General features: G+C 37.0%; 1 protein-coding gene across 5 annotated transcripts in view; it reads right to left on the bottom strand.

Moving 5' to 3' along the window:
• Nucleotides 1–27,686, bottom strand: part of THSD7A (thrombospondin type 1 domain containing 7A) — a 254,779-nt gene that overhangs the window by 105,177 nt on the left and 121,916 nt on the right. For all 5 annotated transcript variants that reach the window (XM_042817387.1, XM_042817391.1, XM_042817389.1 and 2 more), the window contains exon 4: nucleotides 13,901–14,732. In XM_042817387.1, coding sequence (XP_042673321.1) covers nucleotides 13,901–14,732 — 832 coding nt within the window. The remainder of the gene's footprint in view (nucleotides 1–13,900; nucleotides 14,733–27,686) is intronic.

Here is a 27,686-nt window from a genome sequence, read left to right as displayed (position 1 = left end):
AATTGCTTGTGCATCGCTTGTTTTGTATGCATAATATACATATATGCTATTCCAAAAGTAATGCCTCGTATTTATTTCCATGGAGAAAAGAGCACAATTATAGTATTTCACAGAGTAAATTCTCAACAACAAAACACTATTTTTGACACAATTGCCACTAATAACTATGCATTTTTGCCAGCAATGAGCAAAAGCCTGCATGCCATACTCATAAAAGTCTGCACCAGTGGAGATGACCCTCTGTCGCTGTCACCACTGCTGAAACACATCACCCACCATCTCACTGTTTGGTCTCCATAAACACTCAGCAAGTGTTGAACTATGTCAGTGGGGGCAATTTTTTCCTCGTGGAGTAATTCAGTGGCATACCATTGCTTCACATGCAAAATCTGTCAGATTTCCCTTCTGCTGATTCCTGTTACATTGCAACAAAATATGGAATATTGGCGGGAAGGTTCAACCCCTACTGCCATAACACCAACATCTACCTCCAATACTGTGGGTTAACATAATAAAATAGGAGGCATTACTTTTAGCGCAGATCTGTGTATGTTGTATTATCTTTTTTTTTTTTTTTCCTGTTTCCAAAAGAATAACAATAACAAACAAAAAGCATGCATGCCAAACACAGTGTCCTAAGTGTCTTTCAGCAGAGTCCAGGGTACTATACCATGTGAAGTAAGGTTGTGCTAGGTAGATGACAGTATCAAAAGAAAAGGCAAACAAGTAAATGTCACAGGGATTGAATGAGTCTAAAGGCTATTATAAATGCTGAAACTATTCCCGACCTCAAAGACTTGTATTAGATAAATGAAGTAAAGAAAACAGGATGTTGGCAAAAGATAGGCCATAATTGCTGCTGAACCTCTTTTAGAGATGTGTGGTTAGGAATTTGTGTTTAGTCACGTTCTGTAGCCTCTGTTTTACTCTTTGCAGCAATAAATAAAAACTAACCATCATTTCAGATAAGAAGATTCCCCATGGGGATTTCAAAGTAATTTAAGGGATAATTGAGGCTACAGACAGAGAGAATGAAGCTAGAGGCATAGGCCTGGAGCAAATGCACCATAGTGCCTGTGTACTAATGAGCAAGCTGGTAGCTGAAAGTAGCATTTTCACTGAGATTTTACATGAGTGATAAAACTGCACGACTCAAGCAGTAAATTGATTCTTTCTAAAGTACCCCAAATTTCTGTTAGAGAGTGAATCATACTTTTACAAATTTAAAAAAAAAAATTAGAACAATTTGGCTTTATATGCCAATGATCTGCTCAGGTGTCTGTACTCTTAGTCCTAACGTTTAAGTCATATAGAAAATGGAATAAATGATTGTAATTGTCTATAAATCCAACTAGAATTTTATTATTATTTTCATAGAATCATAGAATAATACTTTGTTTTATTATTATTATCAATAGATGAAGCTAAATGCCTTATCATGGGACTCTTACCGATCTCTACACTGATACAGAACAAAAAGTTTTCTGTAAGTTACCTAACCGATTTTATTCCATGAGTTTATAACTTTCTTATACAGGTGAGAGATTTTCCACTTTTGTGGGTTTTTTCTCCATACATTGATGGACTGATAACTGAAGAGTTAACAAGAAAAGACAAATAAGATGAGTCTATGATTCCTACCTGTCTTTGTGGTACCCAATAGAGGGCACAAATGGAAAGAGGCCAAGTGTTTGTTCACGCTTTTCCAACATACTCCTATTTTCCAGCAAACTAGCATAAAGTCTTCCCAAGCACAAGTTACATCTTTTCACTGAATAATCTTTTTCTTCTGCGAATGAGTGCAGTTACTATCTGAACCTGGATAAGGTCCTGGCATCTATTTCATCTTGAAAGCCATGAGTTACACATCACTTTTACTCACCAATAACCACAGATAGGCTGTAATTAACACTGTTAATTTCATTTCCTGGCATTAGGCCTTGCATAACCATAGTCTATGCATTCTTCCTCTAGCACTGATTTGCTTGGTCCTTGCATGTCTCTTTCTTATTTCCAAAAGTTTTCTTCCACTTAGTGTCACCTTGTTATAACACAGTTATGCCTTAAAATCACAGGTTCTCTCGTTCTAAGTGGACAACTCTGATATGTAAAACTGGCCTGGATTTGAGGGCTCTCCAAGACTCATCCTGAGGATGCCCCAAAGGATCTGTAAATTAGAAGAAATGTGAAAAATCCAAAAGTTAGTGGAAGCACAAGTCCAGTGTTTTAAGGGGACATCATTCTGAAGATCAGTTTGGTGTTTTTCCCAGCACAACTGTTCTTCATGTTCAAATGCTATAGAGCTTCAATGCAGCATTCATAATTTAAATCTAAAGTTGTACAGCAGAGAGAACATTGTTACAACAATAAATTTGATTAACTTACCTACTACTGAAATTTAACAAGAGCTGCTATTTACTGTTTTTACCTAAAATGTTAATACAGCCCAATTGACAAGGTCAGTATAAGCCAAATAATCTCTTCAACATTTTTTCCTTTGTCTGCACTACTCTACTATGTGTTCATCATTCCTTCACCTTTATAAACATTCAGTGTTGGGTTTCTTTAATGACATTTTCAGAGCTATTACTCCTTACTTTCCACCACCGTATACATTTTCCTGTAATACTTATATGTATATTTTTTTCTCTATTTGATTTCCCACTTAATTACATACAGAGACTTCTATACTTCTGAAATGAATAACATGGCTGTGTTTCAGCAGGGAAATTGATGCCAGCATAAACTTTTCTCACTCACAAGAAACAAAAGCCAGGGGTTAGAGCTGTAATGAAAAAGGACATAAGCAGAATTTTACATTTAAATTAAAAACTGTGATCTTTCAACCATGAATCAGTATTTGATGTGGTAGTAGACTTAATCCACAGGCTCTTTGCCCTTCTGGCTCTAGAGTTCTCTGTAGGTGCACTCAGGCTGCTCCAGTCCTGGCATGGCTAACCTACCCTAATTCCTCATGTGGAAAACAGACACATCTACATCTAGACATTGTCAGAAGAGCTCAGCACACCGCTAAAGTCATCCAAACTAGGCATCTATGTTATCAGAAACCACACCAAAGCAACACAGGGATTAGATATCGTACCCCCTTAAATATGCCTAAGGAATTGATGTGGATCCAGCTCTTCCCTCTGTTTGCTGAGCAGTTCTACCCCAGAATGCAAAGGAACTCGATTCGTTTTGAAGGCTACTCCACGTTTATCAAAAAATACAAACTCTCCTTGTATTCCAAAGTGAAACCCTACCAACACAAAATAATTGAACACCCAAGACTGCATGAATGAATTAAAAACTCAAGAGAAATGAAAATGACAACTAAAGACTATCTGACATGGGGCTATCTGATAGGGAGAAACCCATACTGAGTGGGAGATAAGATAGTTCAGCAGTTGAGGAGAAAAAGGGAACTTCTGAATGCTTCAGATCAAAGCACAACCAACATGGTTAAAAAAATCTAGAACCCTTTAGCAAGTTTTAACACGTTTTCATCTATATAATAAGGAAGAAAAGTAAAGATTTTTTTAGCACACTTGAGAAAACATGCTGGACCCCCTTAGAAAAGAATAATGTGATACAATCCCAGTCATGCATGTCCTTCACGCAATCAGGCATTTCTCCTAACCAGTGGTATAATCAGGAACACTAACAGTCTTTCCTAAATCCTGGCTGATCTCATCAGACACTGTGTCATTAGCCAAATGGTGTTCAATCTTTTCCATCAGCCACAACATGAAAACCACTTGATATATGTGATTATATATGTGATGTGATGTGATATTTAATGATCATACAAGATCATTAAACCAAACAAATCTGTCTGCAGAAAGACTTGAAGTTATGACAAATGGCTTAGAAGACCACCAACACTGTACGTACTTGAAAACCACAGTACACACACACAAGCAAGCTTAATGAGACTGTATCTTTGACTGAAGGGCAAATTAAATCTAGAGGAAGTCTCTGACAAAGAAAGAAGATCAATTTGTTATTCTCCTCCAAAATAACAATACTTAAAAAACAAAGAAACTCTAGGCTGGTCACACAGGACTATTGCAAGACATTCTAGAACCATAAATAAATATAGGTCCAGCATCAAAGAATCCTTAAAATAATGAAGAATATGAAGATGGGGTTTGAATACAAGAATGTTTTGCTTTTCTCTTAATATTTGCTCTGTCTTTTCTCTTTTAGTTGATAATGTACATAATCATGTAAAATTTCTTACAGCAACCTTGAATGATCACTCCATTGGTCAGATTGCACTAGAAAATCCAGGAACAATCATGCTGAATTTAGACAGTTGTGTAATTTGGAATTAAATTTATGATAGTGCTGAAGTAGCTTCTCCTTCTTTATTGACCACCATGGAATCCTAAGAGATGCCTTGTGTAAGTAATAAAGATTTTGGAGTCAATATATGGAAACAAGAAACAAACACAGTGTCCCAGTGCATCACACAAGAAGCTATTGTACTATTATTTTTTTTTTTTTTTTTTTTTTTTTTTTTTTTTTTTTTTTTTTTACACAGTGCTCTTCTCAGAGTGCACACAGCCTGTTGAATACATTAATCACCAACATAACACAAATACAAACTACCATTCTTCCATCCAAGGTACAGTTGGATTTTGAAATAGATTGTTATAAACTCTGCTACAGAGAAAACCCAGCTTATTTTCTCATAAATAAAATTAAATGAAAAGAATAATTCTGTTTAATGAGCAGGTGCTAGACAGCAGGGACAGTAGAAAACTGATTTAAGTCCATAATTCAGATCATTCCCAAAAGTTGCTGTGAAACGTAAAGTCTAGTCATCCTTGAGAGTTTCAGTTTAAGGTTGGAACACACTTGTTTCTTCAAAGGTTACTGAAAACGCACCTGCATTTTTTCTTGGTGGCAAACGTAATGAATATCCGTCATAACATAGTTCTGATTAATTTTTCCCACAGCTGCACTGTTTGTTATTGGTTGTACTGTACATTGTTCTGAGAAAATGTTAGTACCTCATAGTATAATGGTCTGTTAGAATCAAACAATAAGGCCTCTCTTATTTGTTTACAGTCCAAATACTGTCCAGACAAGTGTTTCTCACAATATTATTCCCATATTTCTTTCACAGTTTCATTAATCCTGCCAACAAATATGTACAGCCAAAATAGTTTTGAAGAAAACAAAACCACTTCAACTTCTGACACTATGGAAGAAAATAAACAGAAAATACAATTACTTGGTAGAAGCAAAATATATTGGTTAATACAGGCAAAAGAAATTCTACTACACCCAAACAAGTGGCAAAAGTTTCTGTGGTGATGTTGCAGATATCACAAGATTCTGAACAGACAAGCAAGAGGAATTGGTTAGACAGAGGTAGTATCTTTCACAGTCCAGTAATACAGTGACATGTATGCACATCTCACATTACAAATAATCTTTAAATAACAAGAGGTTATTTGGAAATAGCATAGTGAAAGCACTTATGAAATTTTTTTTTTGGTTGAGGGGGAGGGCAAGGGAGGAAGGCAAAGTCAAATCTACCAGGAAGAATTTTCATAACAGAGCATGAATTAGCATTCACTTAGTCCCTAACAATTAGACTCATGGAAAAAAAAAGCTAAAATTTTATTATTTATTTATTTATTTTTATTTTTTATTATGCTATTCAACATTTAAGTTAAAATAATATAAAGTGTATTATTAATATTAGTTACTTCAGATATTTTAGATATGCTCCCTATATTCTGTCCATGTCAGTGTTCAATTCCAGTTTGAATGTCTGGATATAAAGGTCAATATTAGGAGCTAGACGGGATTTTTTTTATTATTTTTTATTTTTATTATTATTATTATTATTTTTTTTTACAATCAGCACCATCTAGAAGGATGCCCTTCACACATGTGGAACCTCAACATTATAAAGCTTATGAAGAAAACAAGAGTGCTGCATGTCCCAGATGCTTAACAGTCAAAAAATAAAACAATAAATTTCATGGTGTTACTGTGAGATTGTTCAAAGACTGATAATAACATAAAGAAATATTGAGCCGTTGTTTGCCCAGGTGAATTTCATGAGGTTCAACAAAGCCAAGTGAGAGGTCTTGCACCTTGTTCCAAGGCAAGCCCCACTTATCAATACAAACTGGGGGATGTAAAGATAGAGCACAGCCCTGCTGAAAGGAACTTGGGGGTACTGGTGGATGACAGCTGAACATGAGCCAGCAGCGTGCTCTCGCAGCCCAGAAAGCCAAGTGTATCCTGGGCTGCACCAAAAGAAAAGTGGCCAGCCAAACAAGGTAGATGCTCCTGCCCCTCTGCTCTACACTGGTGAGGTCTCACCTGGAGCACTGCATCCAGATGTGGAGTCCTCAGTACAGAAGAGACACAGACCTGCTGGAGTGCATCCAGAGGAGAGCCACAAAAATGATCCAAAGAATGAAACACCTCCCCTATGAGGACAGGCTGAGAGAGCAGGAGCTGATCAGCCTGGAGAAGAGAAAGCTTCAGGGAGACCTGATAGCAGAATTTCAGTATCTAAATGGGGGCTATAAGAAAGAATGGCAACATACTCTTTAGCAGGATCTGTTGTAACAGGACAAGGTGAAATGGTTTCAAACTAAAAGAGGGAAGATTTAGATTGGACATAAGGAAGATGTCTTTACTATAAGGGTGATAAGGCACTGGAACAGGTTGCCCAGAGAGATGGTGGATGACAGTTCAAGGTCAGGCTCAATGGAGCTCTGAGCAACTAGATTCAGCTGTAGGTGCCCTGTTCATGGCAGGTGCATTGGACAACATGACCTTTAAGTGTCCATTCCAACTCAAAAGATGCTATGACCCTATGTATAATCAATGAATATACATTATAATTATGAAATATACAACAGAGTTTAGCTAAGCAAGTTATTATATCAAAAGAGAATAGATAAAATGCATACCCACATCCTGAGCTCACTGTAAAACTCCAGAGGAGAGATCTCCAGAAGAGATCCTTCCCCCCGATAGTCAGCTCTTAAATGGGGTCTCGGGTAGGTGGAGCCAGGCTCCACCCCTTCCAGCAGCACAGCTGAATTGCCTTCACTTGTGCTCCCAGGGCTGACTCGTTGCTCTCCTTAGGTGATAATCAGAGGTTCAGGCTGTGATTCAGCGGTTCCCACGCACCCTATGAGTAAAATGTTTTTTTTTTTAATATTGCTTGTTTTGTATTGTATGAGTATGCACGAGGAATACTCTGAAAGTAATGCCTCATATTTTACTATGTTGGCTTAAATGTCAGAGACATATGGTGATGGTATGGCAGTAGAAGCTGAATCTCCTCACCAATACCCAACAAAATTACCTTTTGTTGCCATGTGACGGAAGCAGAGGGGCAATCTGACAAAATGGTGTCTGACATGAAAGTGCACATGAAGCAAAAATGTTTCACTGAATTACTTCATGAGGAAAAAATTGCACTCACTGGCATTATTTGACGCTTGCTGAACGTTTTTGGATACAAACAGTAGATGTGAACACAGTGAGGTGGTGGATGGTGCTTTTCAACAGTGGTGACAGCAACAGTGGGTCACCTCTGTTGGTGTAGACTCTTGTGAGTGCATTTGGAATGCTAAAGTCAATTAATATACCTATTCTCTTATGATGAGACAGAAAAGAGGCATAAAATGCAGTATAACAGAATATTGTTAAGATGGTCAGTAATAGATGGAATTAGGCCCTGAGATCTTTGATCTCCAACTAAATTAAGAGTAGAAATTCTACTTAGAAAACATACATAGAATTAATTTGCTCAGTTGTAGAGTTTATGGCCAGGAGAGATTATCAAAGTATCTATTCTGTCTTTCATTATATTACAAACCATTCTATTTTGCTAGGTAAGACTAATTATTTGTATCTGAATAAAAATATATTTCAAAAAGCATCCAAGCTTGATGATTCCTGTAAAAAATGTATGAATGCTATACATCTAAACAACAATTGTTCATTATATGAAAAGAGTTATAATACAGCGTGGATAAATAAATGGTTCATTGCTGGTGTTTCAATTACTCAGCACAGTGTGTACTTTTCCATCTTAAATCTAGATTTTGGCGTGGTGTGTCAGATGTAGAGCAACACTGACAAGCCACTGTCAAAACAACACCCTTGGTAAGATGATGGAGCAGGTACTTAGAATAAAAAGAAACACCCATTGAATAATATTATGCATATCCACAGCATCTACTGCCTCAAACAAAATCACATTAAAAATCTATGGGAAGTTTCTGACTTTCATATTCATGGAAATTCTAAAAACACAATGAAAAGTGGTAGGGAAGCAATTGTGTTTGCATCCTGTTTCTTTAGTAATATTTTACAATTCTATATCTCAATGCATCTGACAACTACTCTTCAGTTTTTAGTTATCAGGAGGTTTTTCTTCCACAATAATTGTCTTCTTCTCTCTTCTGCATTTGTTAACATCATGTGCTCTGACTAATTCCAAGGTAATTTATTAAGACAACTGTGTACAGCTCATTATCCAAACATGAGATATTTACAGGTGTTCTGCTACTGAACCTCTTACAGCTTCTCACAATTTGATGAGCCTGGAGACTTTCTCTACAAGAATGGTACAGTTACCTTTCCAGTAACACAAGAAATCTCCCTCAGACATGCAAGCATTCGTGCTTTCACCAGATCCTCAATGACCAAACTGAAGTTTGCTCATGCACTTTCACCTCTACCACTAGCCCTCTCTGCATTGCTACTCATCCCTTTGGACTCCTGAAGTGTGCCTCCCTGAATCTACTTCATTATCACCACTGCCACTTTTACATGCTGCCCTTTCTGCCTTCTATCTCATGGGAAAGAATCCTTTAAAGGTTGTTTTTAAGCAAGGATTATATGACAGGGAACAACAAACAAAGCATTGTATGTCTGAAGTTCTCTGTTTTCTGTCTCACAACATATAACTCAGGATGACTTTTCTCCTTCTCCAGATTAATGACATAAAGACCGTGACAGGTTTATGCTGTATTTTTTCTAACAGTCTTCACATTAAAGATAAAGGACAACGAGAGCTCATGATGTGGAAGGAGACATTTGTTGCATGATCCGTGAGAAGAGCACTGGGTTCAGACTGGGAAAGACGAAAAGACCAATGAAATTAAAATGTCACCCTAGAGGATCAGACTGTCTTTCTTTTAGCCATTTTTGATTTCTGAGTATCACTTGTTCATCAGCCTAAATCAGACAGTCGTTTTCTAACTCTCTGGGTATCCAGCTTAAGACTTATGGTCAGTATCAAGTACAGTGGATGTGCTTTATCTAAATACAGGTTTACATGAAGTAAATCTGGCATGATATACCTCAAACTGTCTGCCTGAAATTAGCAGGGCATTTCAGTAACCGTTACCCTGTTATCATCTCTCTTCTCTCAGATATAATATTGGAAGAAACAAATACTCAGTCTCTCCCGAACCCAGAATTGAAGTATATAAAGTATACTAAGTAAAGTATAGCAATGATATCATTCCAAGAGAGATTAATTCATTATGAGGTACAGATATATTTCATTAGGTGTTGTAAAAATGCATAGAATCAGTGAGGAGGATAAGAAATAGTAAATAATTACTCTCCAAGGAGGACAGAGGGAAATATGATTGTACTATTAAATGTATAAAACTGCTAAACCAAGCTGCCCAGGAAGACTTCAGAATTTTTTAACTTCTGAATGCTTCTATTTTCCACCACCATTACCCAATATTGTCACTGCATATGATTTCCCACCAAAGAAATAAAAGCCCTGAAAATAACCAAAATTTTACTGTTGCTTCTTGCATTGTAACTACAAGCCATCAATACTGTTCTCAAATATGCTTCTGCTACAGGGATGCTGTAAGGGATCAGTAACCACTCAGCCAAAGACCTGCAAGGGTCTGTTTCCTACTTCTCCACTTCTTCTCCCATGCAGACAGGAGCTTCTTGTTTGATTCTTGTTTCCAGCTTAAGCAAGATAGTAAGCTACATTCAAACATCTGAAAAATAAATGTGCAGAATGGTTGTGGTTTTTTTTAATAGTTACTCGTAGCTTTAACAGAACTGTTTTACATACAGTTCCACTTGCAGCCTTTTGGCCTGGCAGCCACAGCCTGTCACCATGAGCATGGGCCAACCACTAGAGGGGAACCTGATGCATTTGGTCAGAGAATTTCCAAATGTTTTGCTGAAGTACAGAAACATATAGGTGAAGAAGGAACACTAGCTCTTTTCCATGTTTCTACAGTTACAAATGCTTGCATCCATAACGTGCTCCCATCATTCCAAATTTCATACACTTTCCCCAGTCCAGAAGGATCTTAGCAAAGCCTCACAGTGAAATGATCATGTGAATGACCAAAACACTATAAAAGCAAAGTATTTTTTCCTAGGCTTGAATAAAAACATCCAAAATATTTTTGCTAATATTTTCTCTTCAAGTCTGCTCAGGAAGACATTTATGAGGGAATGTTTGAGATTAAATGGAGATTAAATTAATGGAGCAGCAAACAAAAACCGAGTTAAAATTTTAATAGAAAACAACAGGCTTAACATGAGACACAAACATCACAACTTGTAATAGTGCAAAGAGTTCCATTCCAATTTTTACACAGACACTGTGTTTCTCTGCATTGCCAGTTTTTAGTCTAATGGCTCTCTGTGGGATCTCTAGCAGATTCCACTTTCATCAGAAAAAAGAGGAAACATTTCAGAGGATCAGTTCTCTACACTAAGAGCGACACTCTTTTAGTTCTGTTACATATCCAGGGCAGCCATTTTGAAGACAGCTTTAATTATTGAATTCTCTCTTCTCCACTAATTCTATTTTTAAAATACTTTCAATGCATCAGAATTTTAGACTGTAGGCTGTATAACACGCACCTCATTGCAGAACAAGCAATACAAAATCCAATATTTCATCCTTCACGGGAGACTATGTATTGTTCACTTGGCAATAAAGTGTATAAATTACACTTTGATTTTCTTTTTTCACTTCTCTTTACCATGACCGGTGTGCTGATGTGTCTAGAGAATTTGCCTTTTTGAAGTTTTGCTGACAGCTTTACAGAATCATTTTCTCTGGAGCATCCTTCTGAAACATGTTTTTTGTAACCCTTTTTATACTGTATCAATTTTGCTACCTCTGCAAAAAATATTACTCGCCTGAGGGTTTTTTTTCTTCCAGTCATGCTGCTAGGGGGCTGATTGTTTCTGATTACTAAGGTCAGAACTCACTGAAAATGAACTATTCAAGCTGAGGAGCATCTCACATGAGCACAGCAGGTTATCCAGTCACCTTACTTGTCATATTTTTTAGTAACATGCCTACTATGGATGGAGATTATAAAATCATTTTTGCTGGCTGCACTGACAACCTACATAGAAAAATAATTCTATTGTTTGAGATTCTGGAAAGGTAACCACAGAATAAAGCGTTTGACTACAGAGTAGAGAACACAGAATAAAATAAGCTGATATATATATATAAGTGACACATAGTTCGGTCTTTAAAAGCGAAGGTATCAGTGCTAGTATTTCTCATGGGAGTCGTTTAATCAATTTTTCTTGTTTTTACTATGCAATTTGAAGAAAAAAGATTATATGCTGAACTTGATAGGAAGGCTATTATATGATAAATCCTTTCTACATTTACAACGTAAAATTGTATTCATTAGACATGAAAATATCCATTGCATCATTTATATCATTTTCTCCCCAATGAAGAATTGTTCCTACATTGTACCATCTATTGTTTCTCTGCCTCAGGCAACAGAATTCATCCATTTCCCTGCTGCAGCCTGAATATATGGTGCATATATGGTATGCTGAGGTGACTGCATTTAAGACAGCATTACTGATCTGAATGAATTCAAGAGAAAGTATAAGGATGATGAGAAATGTATGTCATAAACTGCCTATTATATCTTACCTTTCTTGTGCCATTTATCAGAATCTCAGCATAGGAATGTTCCCCCCACCAACTTCCTTTTTTTTTTTTTTTTTTTTTTTTTTATTCCTCTAAATATTGTAGTTCTGAACTATTTGTTTAAATGTAAAAAATCTTGGAGACTTTCAAACAGAATTTCTGGCTGCTAGCTACCAGCAATCAGTGTGTTTAATAAATTATTCTTTGTATTTAAAGTGTAATGATATTCTTGGGCTGCGTAATATTAGGCTGGGAAGGGAAGAGGTAAAAGCAGCTTTTTACTGTACCACCGTGGAGACTGTGCTGCAGACAAAATCTGACACTGCCTGAGCATGCTGGCTTTGAGATTCCTTCTACAGACACTAATTCAACCCTAACTCAGTGTTATTCAAAGATTAACCATTCCTGATATGTGTTTCTGACCTATTCTTAGAATCCTTCAAAGATGGAAGCAACACAAATTCTTCAGGCAGTCCTTTCCAGAGCTTCTCTGTGCCTGGTATAAGGAAGTATAGTTTCATTCAGTATCACTGTGATTAAGATCATTTTTATTCTCTCTCTATATCCATGATATATGGAGATTAACTCATCCCAGTCTTTATTGTGACAAGATTTTACATACCATTATACACCTCACATCCTCATGCAGTTGTACTACCTCCCAGCTAAACAATTCAAACTTTCCAGTACTGTAGCATTAATCATCTGGACTTACGCTGACAGGTACTTGGGGGTGTGGTCTGTAGCTGCACACTGATGTTCAGCCATGGAGAAATGAAAATTCCATATTAATTTGAAGTTTTGTGATTAAATGTACTTAAAAAGATGATGTTTATCACACTTGAAAAGCTATAATGTGGCTTTTGATAGGTAAGGTTGAAGCCACTGCAAGTTCTATGACAGAATGTTAAAGAAAAGTACCCTGAGGAAAAGCTAATAAAAGCCTACCTAGCAGAAATGGATGTCAAACTGATTCAGCAAGGGATCTTACTCATTTCACAGATGAAGTAAACCTGATTGATCATGTATTGTAGTGGAGGGAAGAAAGTAGAAAGAATCACATCACAGTCAGAAAAAGGTAGAAGAGACAGAAAGAAGACTTCCAGTTTGACAAAGATGTTCTGTGTGGTATGCAGGAAAAACAAGAGCTAGCAAGAGAACATCAAATAAAACAAGCAAGTGGAAAATTAGATAGTTGTAGAAAAGCACACAGAAGCCTATGGAAAGAGTTATGGAAACATCTGCAACCACCTAACATCTTGAAAAGCACAACAATAAATAAATAAAATGAAAACACAAAAACAGACGATAATGAAAAGTTTACCACTGAGAAATAAAAGAAGAAAAAGGTGCAGAAGCAAATGAAAATAAATGGGAAAAGGTACACACACACAAGTTTCACCGTCTCATAAATTTCACCTTAAGAAGCAAGAACAAAAAAATACTGCATGCTCTTTTTCATAACTAAAGGCATTGGACAAAACGCTGCACTCTCAAGCAGCATCTTCATGTTATCATATGTCATGCCCTAACTGTTCTTCTGAAACTTTTGTGCCTTGCAGGCAATAACATCATCTGCTCCAAACATGAACGACTCATTAAAACCTGCAGGTGAAAACTTGCCTCAATCCATAGAAACAGAGCTGACATTTGATAAACTTCATCAAGTTTTTAAGAGAAAAACGTGTAGACAGACAGAGAATATGGAGTTAGCACAGTTTAATACTGCACATTCATGCAATGCTTACTATGATCCCCAGCACAGCTTGAACATTTCTTGTCACAGAAATGTTTTAATCTTGATGAGGGATGTTCATACTAGAAATAATGCATGTGGTCAATTGTGTCTTGGGCTCTATGAACTAATATCAGCATGCACTTATGTGTGCTTTATCTTAGAGTTAATAGAAACAAATAATAATTTGCAAATGAAGAAACATTGATTACCTCAGAGCAGCAGTTTTCCCATTTCTGTGAGTGCATGTAACCTGCCTGGTTTGATACCCAATTTGTATGTCCCAGTATTTGTTGTCCTGTCTATTTTGTCTGTTTCGATTTCTCTTCTTCTTAATTAATTCACGAGCCTCAGGATCCCGAACTGCCTTTTCTCTGTCCTTTTCCTTGTCCTTGCTCTTCCCTCGTTTTCTTGCTTGCCGTATTTGTCTTGAATGGGGCACTGAGCACATGCTCCATGGTCCCACATTTAGGCTATAGAGGCTTTCTTCAGCAGCACATGGGCTAGACTGACAGACCTGAAATTCAGTGAGATTTGGGCAAGCAGACCCACCAAATTGTGGTGGGGCCACCACGTGCCGAGTTCGATGCTGAAGCCCACTGCCACAGGTCTTAGAGCACTCCGTCCAAGGGGCAAACTCAGACACAATGCAGTCCTGACGGCACGGGATGAGGCATGCCTGCTCCTGGCGGGGCTTGGGCTCAAAGTACTCACAGATGACATCCTCAGCAGGCACCCCATTGGACTTCTGGATGCAGGTGATGTCTCTTGTCTGAATGCCATCCTCCCCTCTGAGGCACTCTTGGGGCTTCTCATGGCTACGGGAGAGGACGGGCCGGCACTGATCCCACATGCCAATCTGCCAGTCATACAGCTCCTTGTGCCAGTCACAGACACGGAAGCAGCTCTGCTGGTTGTCCGGCCGCTCTGGCTGCTTGCAGTTGGTGGGCAGTGTTGTCCAGCCCTCCACATGGGCACACCACACTGCTCGAGTCTGGATGCCACCTGGGCCACATTCATCTCCCATGCATCTCCCCCACGGACCTGGAAAATAAGAGAAGACACTAATGTTGCATGCCTAGCTGTTCTTTGACCAGGTGTGAAGCCAAGTTGAGAGAATCAGTTTTGTATTTCCAGTATCTCTAAGAACTTCAGGCTTGGAGAAACACAAAACAAATATTGGTTATTCTTCATCTTTTATGATTACGGATAGATTTCGCTTTTTACCCTAGCCAAACTGAACATTTAATTTCAAGAATATACAAAGGAATTAATCCCATTAGAAAACCAAGAACTGAGCCATCAGAAAACGTGTCTTTGACTGAGAAAACAGGAGGCAAAGTCTTTGCCTGCAAGGCATGAATGTAATACTTTCTCTCACTTACATGAAAACTCTTTTTTGGACTGTCTTAGCTTTTGCTTCACATTTCTATTTTACTCCCCTTGTACTCTTTGTGTCCTTTCTTCTGCTGTACTGTGTTAAATAATTAGAACAAGACTAAACATTTTGGGAAAAAAATAAAGGTAATTTCAGGTAGGCCACGTCTATTCTTCCTCTATTATAATTATAAATGGAAAAGAAAAAGGAAAGTTAAGGAGTTTGTACCAGAAAAGCTCTGAAATGGTTATATGGAAGAAATGCTTAAGACAGAGACATACCACTCTCCAAAGAACAGAAGTTATTGCTTTTTTTAAAATCCCTAAGGTCTATGATAAATACCCCACACATTTCTATAATTAGTGACAGCCAGATCAATAAAAATCTATATCCTTGAAAGGTCACAAGACTGCTTTTTCTTTTATTGAAAATAGCAATATTCACCAGGCACTACTCAAAAAATGCACAAATCACAGGTTAAAAACTGTTTGTTTTTTTTTTAAGGTCCCCCTCGTAAAGTTCTAATCTTGAAAGTGGTATTTACACATTGTGCACTGACTTACTGTAAAAAAAGAAAAGCATGAGCAGTTGAGAAAAAAATATATAACAATCTGACAAAGAAAAACATCCACCTGCAGACAGTTGGCCGCTCCGAATACATTTTCTCTGAGTATGGAGTGCTACTGTTCCATGAAATATCTAGGTCAGGCCATTCAATCTTTATTCATCTAGATGACCCCAGAGACTGTACCAAGACTACTTGTGAGTAAAGTTGTGGGAATTGCAGGGTGGAGACTTCATTATTTCCAAAGCAGGCTAACAGAAGAATTCTGGTGCGGCACACCAGTAAGTTAAATTAATTATGTCTGATAAAAATTATTTAAAGCAGTTTGTCTTTGAATTACTGGAAGGAAATTTGATGCCTTGCCTTAGAACTGATTCACACTAACTTTAGAACTCTCACCAGTTTTAATGCAGATGTCAGCAATTGCAGCTGCAAAAGACAATTACAGCCTGGACTGAATATAAAGAAGCACAGCTAGCAGGTCATACAAGATGATCATCCCTTTCTACTCTGCTGTTCTAAGATACCATGTAGAGCACTGTGTTCAGCTCTGGGACCTTCAATATACAAAGTACATGCACCTGACATTGTGAGTCCAGAAGAGGGGCAATGAGGATGAGCAAAGGGCTGGAACACCTCTCCTGCAAAGAGCTGTTCAGCCTGGAGAAGAAAAGGCTTCAGAGAGATCTTAAAGATATCTTCCAGGACCTAAAGTAGCCTACAGAAAAAATAGGGAGTGACTCAGGAAGTGTAGCAACAGGACAAGGAGTAATGGCTTTAAACTAAAAGAGGGAGCTATATGGTTTAGTAGCTTGTGGTAGCAATGGTAATGGGAGGACAGTTGGATGAGAAAGGACACTTATAGATCCTTTCCAACCTTGTGATTCTATGATTCTATGCTTATTTTTATGCAAATGCTAAAAACATCAGCATTAATGCACGGACCACTCACTACCTTTGGCAATGTAAATATATTTAAAATAAATAAATATCAGAAACTGCAAGTGTGGAAATTGGGAAAGAAATAAAAGAATGTTCTTTTTAGAATAGGCTTTTCCATCCAAAATATCAATGAGATGCATGACAGATTAAATGTTTGTGTTCTGATTTTGCTATGAAGTAGTATGCAAATTTATAAAAGCATGTCAATGAGCACCAGCTAGCAACATTGATGTGGTCCTGTGAGAAAACAACTAAGGAGTACCTCTAAATTTATGTAGGTTTATAAACGTACTGCTAATATTAGTATTGTATTGGATCCTCCTCTTTATCTACATAGAAATTGATACCTAATTTTACATTCAAAATAACCTGTTTAGACTATAATGCTATAAATATTCCAGCACCTTAAATTTTCACTTTACTACGCCCTTATGGTTTGGGTTGACTTGGTTAGGTTCTCTCCTGTCAGCTTCCTTAAAGATCTAAAGGGCTTCCACACTAAACCAAATCAATTTTCATTTGGGCAGAAAATTAAACTTAAGGAGAGAAAGAAAGCTGAAAGCAAAAGCAAGAAAGACTTGTACACAGTTCTCCTGCTTGCTAGACCTCAGGGATGACTCAGTGTCTTTAATCTATACAGTGACCAGAGGCATTAAACTCTGTCCTCAGTTCCCAGAAATCTCTCTTCTCCCACAGTTTGGTCATTTACCCCCTGACATACCCCTCACTCTCTCAAACTTTCTTTTTCTTTATACGCTCACTGTCCCCCTACATAATGACATGGTTTTTACCAACTACTTATTTGAGAAATATCACACCAATGAGCAAAAAAAATTGAAAGAGGTACTCTTCTTCACAACTAGCCACAGTTCTCACAATTGGGGTTCTGGAGAATATTTATAAAATAATAATAATAATAAGAAGAAGAAGAAGAAACACTTTTGTATTCAGCACTTATTCAAAATAAGAGCAAGTTTTAAGCTAACCTTCAGTGAATTTATTTTCAGAATACCTAGTTGTCTTAACGATGAATGAAGGAGGGGAAGGAAGGAAGGGGCAGGAAGAGGAATTCCCATTTTGTTACTTTCTCTAAAAAAGGGAAAATAAAATGGAGGTGAGCATTTCTAACAATAAGAACAGAAACTTTGCTCAAAAGTATTCTGATAAATAGCAAATCCTTTTTCATTTCCTTTAGAAAGCAATTTCTGAAATACAGATTAAAACAAAAGTTCTGTCAGCTTTCACCTGCACACAACTTTAAAATCTTCCATTAAGTTATTCCACATCTGATTATAGAACTAGGAGTCGCTTTCCTTAACCACAAGCACCTACCAGAGGATTCATGCTGCCATACATTTGCAATTTAGACCATGCAAAAAGTGATAGGATCATCTGCAGTTCCCTTTTCAGATACACATCGCTCTCTCCTGATGAAAAAAACAGCCTACAAAACTAATTCATATCTTAAGTATGCTCAAAGACATCGCAAGGGTCAATGCCAAACGCGGCTCATTTGAAAATAATCACAGAAAAGCAGGCAAATAAATGTCTCTGAACTGAGTAAAGTGGCTTTGCAATTTGGTGCAACTAACAAAAAAATGCATTGCAAAGTAATCCTAATCCACTGTCATTTTTGTTTTCATTGCCATAGATTGAAGAGAAAGCACCCAGCACACATTTCCATTATTCCTTTGCCTGCTGGTCAAGACTGCACAGAAGATTCTCAACACGTGATGAAAAAAATAGCAAAGACAGAGATTTTGAATGATCAAAATGATTTTGAGGTATGAGATAATCAAGTACAGAATACCTGCAACATATTTTTGTAATAAAAAATTATTATAGGCAGTACTTACACACTTTTCTATGTATACAACTGATCTGCAGATTGAAATTGATACACAAGACTGAAGAGAACAGGAGTACAGACAGACTTACAGCCAGGAGCAAGTCAATCTGTGTTTAACATGGGCTGCAGACATTTTTATACACAAATTTTTGGGAAAAGATAATCTAGCAGAAGCTTATACAGCATAGATATGCAATTCTGCAAAGAAAGAGAAAGAACAGCAAAACATCCCACATAGATTTCAACCACCACCATCTCGTGAAGGCTGCAGGGGGGTGGAGGCAGCTGCTCTTTCACAAATCCTCAGCTGCTGCTAAGCACTAGTAACAACAATAGAAACTCTTTAGGAAAGCTGTCGAGCTTAATCAAAGCCTCATATAATGTTTTAATTTGTTCTTTATGAATATTCCTTAGGTTCTCTACTTCCCACAGCAGCAGTCGTCACACACAGTTGCTCTCCCTGCCGTGCATTGATCCAGTTACAAGCAGACAACATGATACATGTTTGGCACTGGGGAGATAGCTGTTGCTGTGAACACGAAGTAATCTTTCTTGGGATTTTGTTTTAAACAGATTTAGATGGATGTGTCACGCTTTACCTGGACTGGGCTGCACTTGTCCCCAGAAAACACCATAATATATCTGCATGTTGCTTAACTGGCATTTAACAAATGGTAAATACAGAAATAAATTGGAAGCTTGTGTCCTTTCTGCTGCTGGGAGTTGCCACTGAAGTCATAGTGAGTTTAAGATGTCATTTGTAGTTCTTTGTCTTCTAAAGAGATTACTGTAGAATACAATATTAAGATTCCTCCTAAGCTTCTGAAGGATTAACATTTATTTTTGTTAGGGAGCAGGGAAGGGAGTGAATTAGCCATTGCTACAAGTTTATACTGAAATTCCTTGAATTGATTGTGATGGAGTCAAAAATCAAGACAAATATCTCACTAAAACAAAAATAACCTTGCAGCTGAGTTGAAATAAAGCTATTATTGCAACTTGTTATCTGTTTGTTATCTCATATATTATTATTTCAGATATTAAAATTAACACTATTTGAAAGAAAAAAAAAAATATTTGAGCTTTGAGCCCGGGCAAATAAGGGTATGTGAAAATCCCTTAAGCTTTTTTCCCCATACAAGTATAAAAATATAAAGCCCCAAAGAAACCAAACTTGCAACCATGAAAGTCTTAAAAGCATCAAAACAAGATGTTACTCTCATTATTAACAAATGTGATTTCAGCTGAATTTTACCGTACTTTTAGCAAGAACTGGTTTTGACCCATTTGTATTACTAGTTTGGTGTCTGTAAGTAGCATTAATAGTTTAATGCCAGAGAGACTCTGACTGCACAAGACAACGAGCAGATTAGTTTTTTAGTATTTTGAGAGGATTGTATTTAGAGAGACTACTGGGAGACTGATTAGCAGAAATCTACTTTTCGTAAGTTTAGAAACAAGCTAGCACACAGTAATAGAGACCTTAAATTTTCTTTGTATTACAAGAAGACTGTGAAGAGGGCCAGGAAGGTTAAGTGGATGACAGAGGGCTGGGAGGCAGAAGGACATAAGTATTACAAGATCCAGCTCAAGAGTAAGCAGCAAATCTCAAGAGAGGTCAGAAAGACACAGATCAAAGAGACTTTGAAGGACTCAGGAGACGACCACAAATGCAAACTGCAGCTCCTGATAGCAGAACCATCAAGGAGCAGAATGAACAGCAGCAAGTCACTGAGAATAGAACCGGATCGGAGTAGAAGCCAGAATCATTTGGCAGATCCACTCTGTTACACTGAAATGCAAGAATCGTGTGTAAGTTGATACAGCACACCTATGTTGTCTACATTTGTTTTATGCACTTGTGGTGACATAGGATAAACAACTACTGCTGCAAAAAGTATTTTTGTCACAGCAAGCAGCTAATCATGAAAGTCTAAACAGGGAAGTCGGTCTCACTAATATAGATGCGCTGCCTATTACAATGATAGGCAATACAGCAAAATGCTGTAATTCTAGATAAATTATTGATACTTTCTTTTACTAGATAGATAGATAGATAGTGCCAACACGACAAGCTGTTAGTGTTTGCAAACACAGATTTGATGAATTATACTATCGGGAGTACCAAGGCAGCAGAACACTGATAGACAAAACCTTTATTTTCACATTATTCCCACCCATGGGGAGCTTCCTGGTATCTGTAGGACTTGCTGCACGCTCCATGTGCCAGCAACTCCCATACTGGAGTGCTATGGATCACCTTGACTGTTTCTATTCAAAGCTTTTGTCTTTCCCAGATGTGTCTGAGGTTGAAAAGAACACACAAGGCAGTGTTTGCATCAAAGAAAATGGATTCCGAATATGGAGGGGAGATAAAAAAGGAAAGGAGGTTAACAGAATAAAGCACAGCAATGTCTGAGATTCAGAGGAAGATAATGGAGAATCAAATATGCCTACAAATGATATGACACCTAGGTCAAAATTTTTATTTCCTGAGAGTATAAGACACTGCCGTTCAATTTCAGAATCCGAAGGGCAAGTTCTTTCCATTCCCTAGGTTAACAAGGAAATACAAAAACTAACATTAAAAATACATCAATATATATGAATCTAAAATGCAAATTTCCCTTTTTTCCCCCAACCTTTCAGGCATACTTTCAAACAATGAGATGAAGGCAAACTTCAAAGTCTGAAAAATCAGCTATTTAGAAATCTTTCTAACTGTTCACCTTTGCATATAATTATTAAGGTATTTTATAAGTCTATGCACTTTTGTTTTTTCCCTATTAAAATCTATTGGGAAAATAGACATGATGTTTCTAAGAATATTAACAGTACAGTAAATAACATAATTCATGACCTTGTTTTGAAATGTCACTTAAATTATGAACGCAGAACATATGAAATAAGCTTAAAGAGAAACTGAACCAGTCAAAATTCTGACATTGAAAATCACAAAATGTGTTACACTTACTGTTTCCCTAACTGGACAGTTTAGTATTATAACCTCACAAATTCCTGGAATAACTGGGAAGAGAGGAGCCTGTTGAGGTTCATCAAGAGCAAGTATAAAATCTTGCACCTGGGGATAAAGAAACACAGGCACCAGTACAGGTTAGGAGCTGACCTGCTGGAAAGAAGCTCTGAGGAGAAGAACCTGGGTGTCCTGGTGGACAACAGGTTGGCTATGAACAAGCAGTATGCCCTTATGGCCAAGAAGGCCAATGGTATTCTGGGGTGCGTTAAAAAGAGTATGGCTAGCAGGTGAAGGGAGGTGATCCTCCCCTTATACTGTGTCTTGGTGAGGTCACATCCGGATACTGTGTTTAGTTCTGGGCTCTCCTATTCAAAGCAGACAGGGTTCTCTTAGATAGTGTCCAGTGAAAGGCGACAAAGTTGTTAAAGGGCCTGGAAAATTTCCTGTATGAGGAAAGGATGAGAGATCTGGGATTGTTCAGCTTGGAGAACACTGAGAGTGGGTCTCATCAATGTCTATAAACATCTAAAGAGTGAGAGTCACGTGGATGTGGCCAAGCTCATTTCAGTGGTGCACAAAACAGAACAAGGAGCAACAGGAAAAAATGGAATACAGAAAATTCCATATAAACATGCGAAAGAACTTCTTTAATGGTGACAGTGACTGCCCAAAGAGGCAGTGAAGTCTCCTTCTCTGGCAATACTCAAGGTCCATCTGGACGCTTTACTTCTCAACCTTCTGTAGAGAACCTGCTTTAGCAGGGGGTTGAACTCAATGATAGTCCAATGACTCCAGATATGCCTTATAATTCCTATGATTCTATGAACCAAATTTTCCTTGTTTTAATCCAGCAAGTACTCTTTTTGTGTATTAGAAAAGTTGTGTCTCTAAAACAAAATCATATTGTCCATAAGAAAAAGAAATAAATTCTTTTTCAATTGTTTTCTCAGTGCTGAGTGGAAATATTTTTTCATCTGTTATAAAGATGAAAAGAATAAAAAGTTCCTACAATAAATACATAAAGAAACAAAACAGTCTCAGTTATTTCTTTCTTTTGTTCTTCTTCTTCCCTATACAGTCAGGTCTGAAAACTCAATTCAGCCTTCGAACAAACTTTCTTCTGTTTGCCACTTTTTAATATTTATTCTCTTGCTCTGTCTGTACAAATTTGAATCTTTAAATAAACTGCAATGGAGCTCATACTTTGCATATCACATACCATAGTTCTTCTCAAAGTAATGTGAATGGATGCAAGCCTAGCACCCTGAAAATCATTATGTGCACCAGAAGTATTGAGAGCCTCCAGCTAGCAGCAGTGGTGCAATATCATAACCTGAAGTACATTCTAGCATGTATGCAAACATGAAAGGCTTACAGCTCACAGTGCAGAACTATCTGGCTTTCTGTTACTGCCATAACCTGTAATAACATCTTTTCCTTTACGCTTACCATAAACTTAAGCTAGTTCTCAAAATATTATTCAGATTTTAAATCAGTTCTTTCTCCAAACTTTTTTTTTATTTTTTAGCTTTTAGCTTTATTTTTTAGGCTGATGCATTAAAAAGTGAAGATCAAACATTTCTGTTTCAGTTTGCATTAAGACCAAGCAAGTAGTATTGTTCTTATGCCAGTGTCTCATTTTCTGTCCTTTTATTACTTCCCCTTGCTCATCACAACCTCCTGCTGTGCTGCTGATAGCCAGAAGTGCTGGTTGCGGGACTGCTGCTACCACAGGGCACATCCATCAGCACAGGCCATGGCACTGGTGCCAGAACTCAGTGTGCAGTCCTATTCTGCCTGCATTTGCCAAGGGCAAACAAACCAAAAACCTCCCTGAGTGAGATATGAAGAAATGTACTGCAACAGCTTTTCACAGAGCATTCAACTAGGATGCAACAGACAGATATCAGAAATTACATGTGATATCTGTGGGCACTGACTGCTTTAAAGGGTCGGACTTCCTGTATGATATAACATTAGACAAGCTAGTGGGCAGTTTCTAATTGAGTTGCATAAAGTCAGCTAAAGATTTAGGTTGAACTCAGAGCCTACTGGGTGATCTACGTGCACCATTTTTTTGTCTCCTTGCACTACACTTTCTCCTGCATAAAGCAAGGACAACAATATCAAATTTTAAAACTCATTTAAATATATCAATGAAAAACAGTGCACATTAAGTAAATAGCAATAAAGTATGAAGCAGCAGCAAAGCATGAGGTGAATACACCTTCCATCATTTTCTTTCTGCAGGCATATGGTTTACTCAATATCTTTCCCTTGCATTTCACTCTAAATCCTAGTTCTGTTGCACAATGGGTTTTCGTAACAAAGCAAGAATTCCAGATAGGAACTGCCCCTTTCTCTTACTCTTCACATAAGACTCATTCATAGTGTACATACTTCTCTGCATCTTCACTCTACCTCCCTAGTCATAAGAGAGTTAAAAGACACTCAAGGATCATATAAGAAGATTTTTCATATCTCTAGATTCTTTACAGTTGTTTTCTTTGCTACTAATGACAGAAAATAGAAGACCTGAACTTCATGAATACAGCTTAGAAAATGTTCTGATCTGTCTTCATTCTTTTTTTTTCCTTAATTCATTCAAGCAAAGTTTAATGAAACTGCCTTTTCTAAGTACAGAACATTACAGAATATTTTAATTTTATATGTATATATGTATATATATATAACCTTCAAATATTTCATTATTTAAATTGCTTATGTATTGGACTGAAATAATAATCAAGTCATAAATCTTTTGAAGTGCACTAAGACTTTATGTCTTGCTGAGACACATTCTCTCAAGCATATTCTCTGTTCATTTATTATTCATTATCATCTGCAGTTTGCCGAATTCCTGTGAAATCCATTTTCGGTGGCAACTTTCCCTTAAAATCATAGTATTTTCCTTCCCATAGGTCCATATAGTGAAAACCAACTAAGCTATGAGTACATATTCAAAGTTCAGATGCCAGTGCAGAGCAGAGAGGGAGTAGCTTTATATTTGTTTTGAGGAAGTCTTGTCAGGACAGTATGAAAATAGTCACGGCATCATATGCAAAATAAATAATGGCTTCAATTTGAGCACTTCACAACTGATCATTTTAATTCCAGAGACAACTGAGATAAATAATTAATTTTAAAAAGTAAATATTACTTATTTCCATCTGGCAAATGTGTTGCACAAAAGTATTAAAGAAAGAGCTTTTGTCTATTTTTATGATGTTGGCAATATCTAATAAACTCTTCTATGTAAATATATTTTTGTCAAAATTTTTGCTTTAGAAATAAAGAATAATTTCTGTGAAATATTAATGTGTCACTTTAGCATCTCGGACCATGATATAACTATGGCTTTTAAAGAGAACTCCCTGTTAATCACAGCAGGGACATCTGCTTAAAAATACATGATGTAACCTGGCATTATCACACTGATCTATTACAAGAATCCAACGTGGGCTATTAAAAATGAAGCAGATCACTAGTGCAAAAATTTTAAATTATACAGGTATTTTTAGAAGTGTATCACAAGAATGTTAGTAATTTCTTAAAATTCCACTCATGAGCTGAAGAAAAAACAGGGACAAAGGGGCTGACCTCTGCTATTGTATTCTGCTCTAGCACAAAAAATGCTTACGTTTCCTTTGCTAGAACTACCTTTGATTTCTGAAGATATATTACTGAGGTTATTTTATAAGCATTAACACCAGAATTTTAATAGATATTTCTAGAAATAATGCGGTTTTTTTGTTTTGTTTTGTTTTTTTGTTTTTGTTTTTGTTTTTTTTTTTTAAACTTGACAGACTCATCTCCAAATAGTAGGTGGAAATGTTTTTATATATTATTTATTTTTTAAACTACTACCTTATATATTATGTAGATTTCAAAACATTGTGTCAACTGTTTTGGAGGAAAACCCCTCAGTTAACAGATGGGGAAAGATAGAGAAGGCATTAGAGCATATACATAGACCATATACAAGTTTGATTTAAAGGACAAGACATATATAGAGAGAGATATGGTTATCTGATCAATCACCTTAGTAGAGCTTTTAGGACACTAATTAAGAAAGCAACGCAAACAGAATTAGCAAAACTGCATTTGGAAAATGCTGTTTGCAAAACAACTCAGATTAATTTGTCAAATCCATTGAAATTATACTGTCAAATTAGGTCAAACATTTAGGTAACTGAATATTTTACTTAACTTCCCTCAGTTTTGTTTTTTATTAATTGGACACAAATTCTTGTGATTTGAAGATGTAATTACACAAAATATTCTATTGATATAGCCTTATAAGGATAGCCACTGAATCGTTGTGCAATATGATTAATACTTGCTTGCAACACTATAGTAGCCTTTGGATGTTGTGGATAATAACTCCAATGTAGTATTGTAGATGAGGAGGCATGTTGTAAGGCTGTTCTACTTTAACAAGGCAAATGAAATACAGAACAATTGAAAAACTGCATGCCCTCACCCAGGGCCGAAAATGCCTAGAATGCAAGACTTTCCCCTTTGTCTTTCTTATCTGTGTGTGCAGAGACTTCTCTGGTTGTTCCTGCATTTCACAGCAATCTTTGGGACAAATTGAGTCTTTGCATGGTGTCTCACGTGGAAATAAGCCAGATGTGGAAAGTGAGTCAGCAGATTAAAGATAAGGACCATTGTGTTGAAGGTGACCACTGAAGGAACAATGAATGGACCATCATGAGATGGTCACGGAGACCACTAAATAAAGCTCTATCTGTTGGGCAATCATTGTGAGTGGAGAGGATAATGATTTGGGAAATATAATGAATATGTAACATATGTAAAAATATAATTTGTTCATGAATGATCAACTGGTGGAACGTTTTTGGAGTTATCCCAATGCTACCTCAGCACTGCCAATAAGAATACCTGCTTAATGGTAAAAAAACTTCTGCTGTTAAGCCTCTTTGCTTTGGTTTCTTTGATTCACTTGGGTGCAACTTTACAAGAGAACTTCAAGAAAAAGCGACGAATCTGAGAGTGTGATATAACAGTATTCATTTTAAAACAGTTTGAGAAAGCAACTGCAAAATGAGCAAAGATCTATTGCTACACAGCCAAACGAGGCTCATCGTGCTAAATAACAAATCTTATCAACTTAAAAGACTGACTTAACATCATAGCACTTTAGCACAGCTCCTTTGTCTACCTCACTCAAGAAATTAGAAACGTGGGAGTCCATTCTAGTTCACCTTCAGGCAAGAAGGTTAACTCACTGGCAGGGAAATTGTAATAGGTCAAATCTTTCAAAAAAATCAATAAAGAATTGGGCTATAGATATCTTTCAGAAGGGGTGACTTGAATTAAGCAGCCCTCACCAGAGATAAGGAAGAGAGAAGGAAGGTTAGTGTTGGACAAAGAAACTGTCACCCTATTGCCAAATAGGTGATGTAAAGATCCCTATCAGCCTCAATTACTCCGGAAAAAAATCTTGAAAGGGCTTTGAATAAAATTCCAACAAAAACAGAAAGGTCATTTTGTTTCAAGGAGACTCTCTACAAAAGGACAACAAAAAGGTGAGAATGACTGAAAAGTCTTCCCTACTGTTTTTAAAAAACTCATTAGCATGAAAGTGTTCTCTGAGCTCAGTAAGAAAAAAAAAAAAATACAAAACCCCCCAAAATTATCATGGGAATTTCAATGTCTCAAAAGATATTTGTAGTGATCTTGTGGCCACCATTCTGTTTTGCTTCCTGGAGGATGTGTAAGAGGTAATTATCCGTCCGGGCTGCAGCCATAAAAATGTCTCTTATCCTTCTCAGATGCACAATGAAAGATCAAATTTTGTCCAAGCAGGGACACACATTCATTTGGCTTACATCTCCATTATAATGTAAAATTTGACTCAATTCCAATTTTACTTGAGAAATGAAGAAGCTCTTGTTCCATCTTAAGACATAAGATGTATGGTTTGTCTCAAGGAGAAACTGTTTTCCACAAACTAGTGATAAATCAAATGCAGGAGCTAAATATATCTTACTTAATTTGATCTTCATTACTTTATCCTTTATAACATTGTCTTTTTTTCCCCCCCTCCTTTTTATGATAATATCTAGGCTAACTCTTTCTTGGACAAAAAAAAAACAATCACAGTCATCTAGAAAATGAGCTTAGGTGTTTGTATGGCAGCAAGTTAACGTAGGTAAGAAAAGACCCAACCCTGTATGGCACCACTAAAAAGTCAGCTGGGTAGAAAAGAGAATAAATTGTTCTCTTAAGTCACGTGCATCTGCAACCATTTCCCCTTCTCT

This window comes from Centrocercus urophasianus, unplaced genomic scaffold (genome assembly GCF_019232065.1).
Source record: "Centrocercus urophasianus isolate 14NV4802_14NV808 unplaced genomic scaffold, USGS_Curo_1.0 seq_16, whole genome shotgun sequence".
Lineage (NCBI taxonomy): Eukaryota > Metazoa > Chordata > Aves > Galliformes > Phasianidae > Centrocercus > Centrocercus urophasianus.
This window is presented reverse-complemented; position numbering and strand designations above follow the sequence as displayed.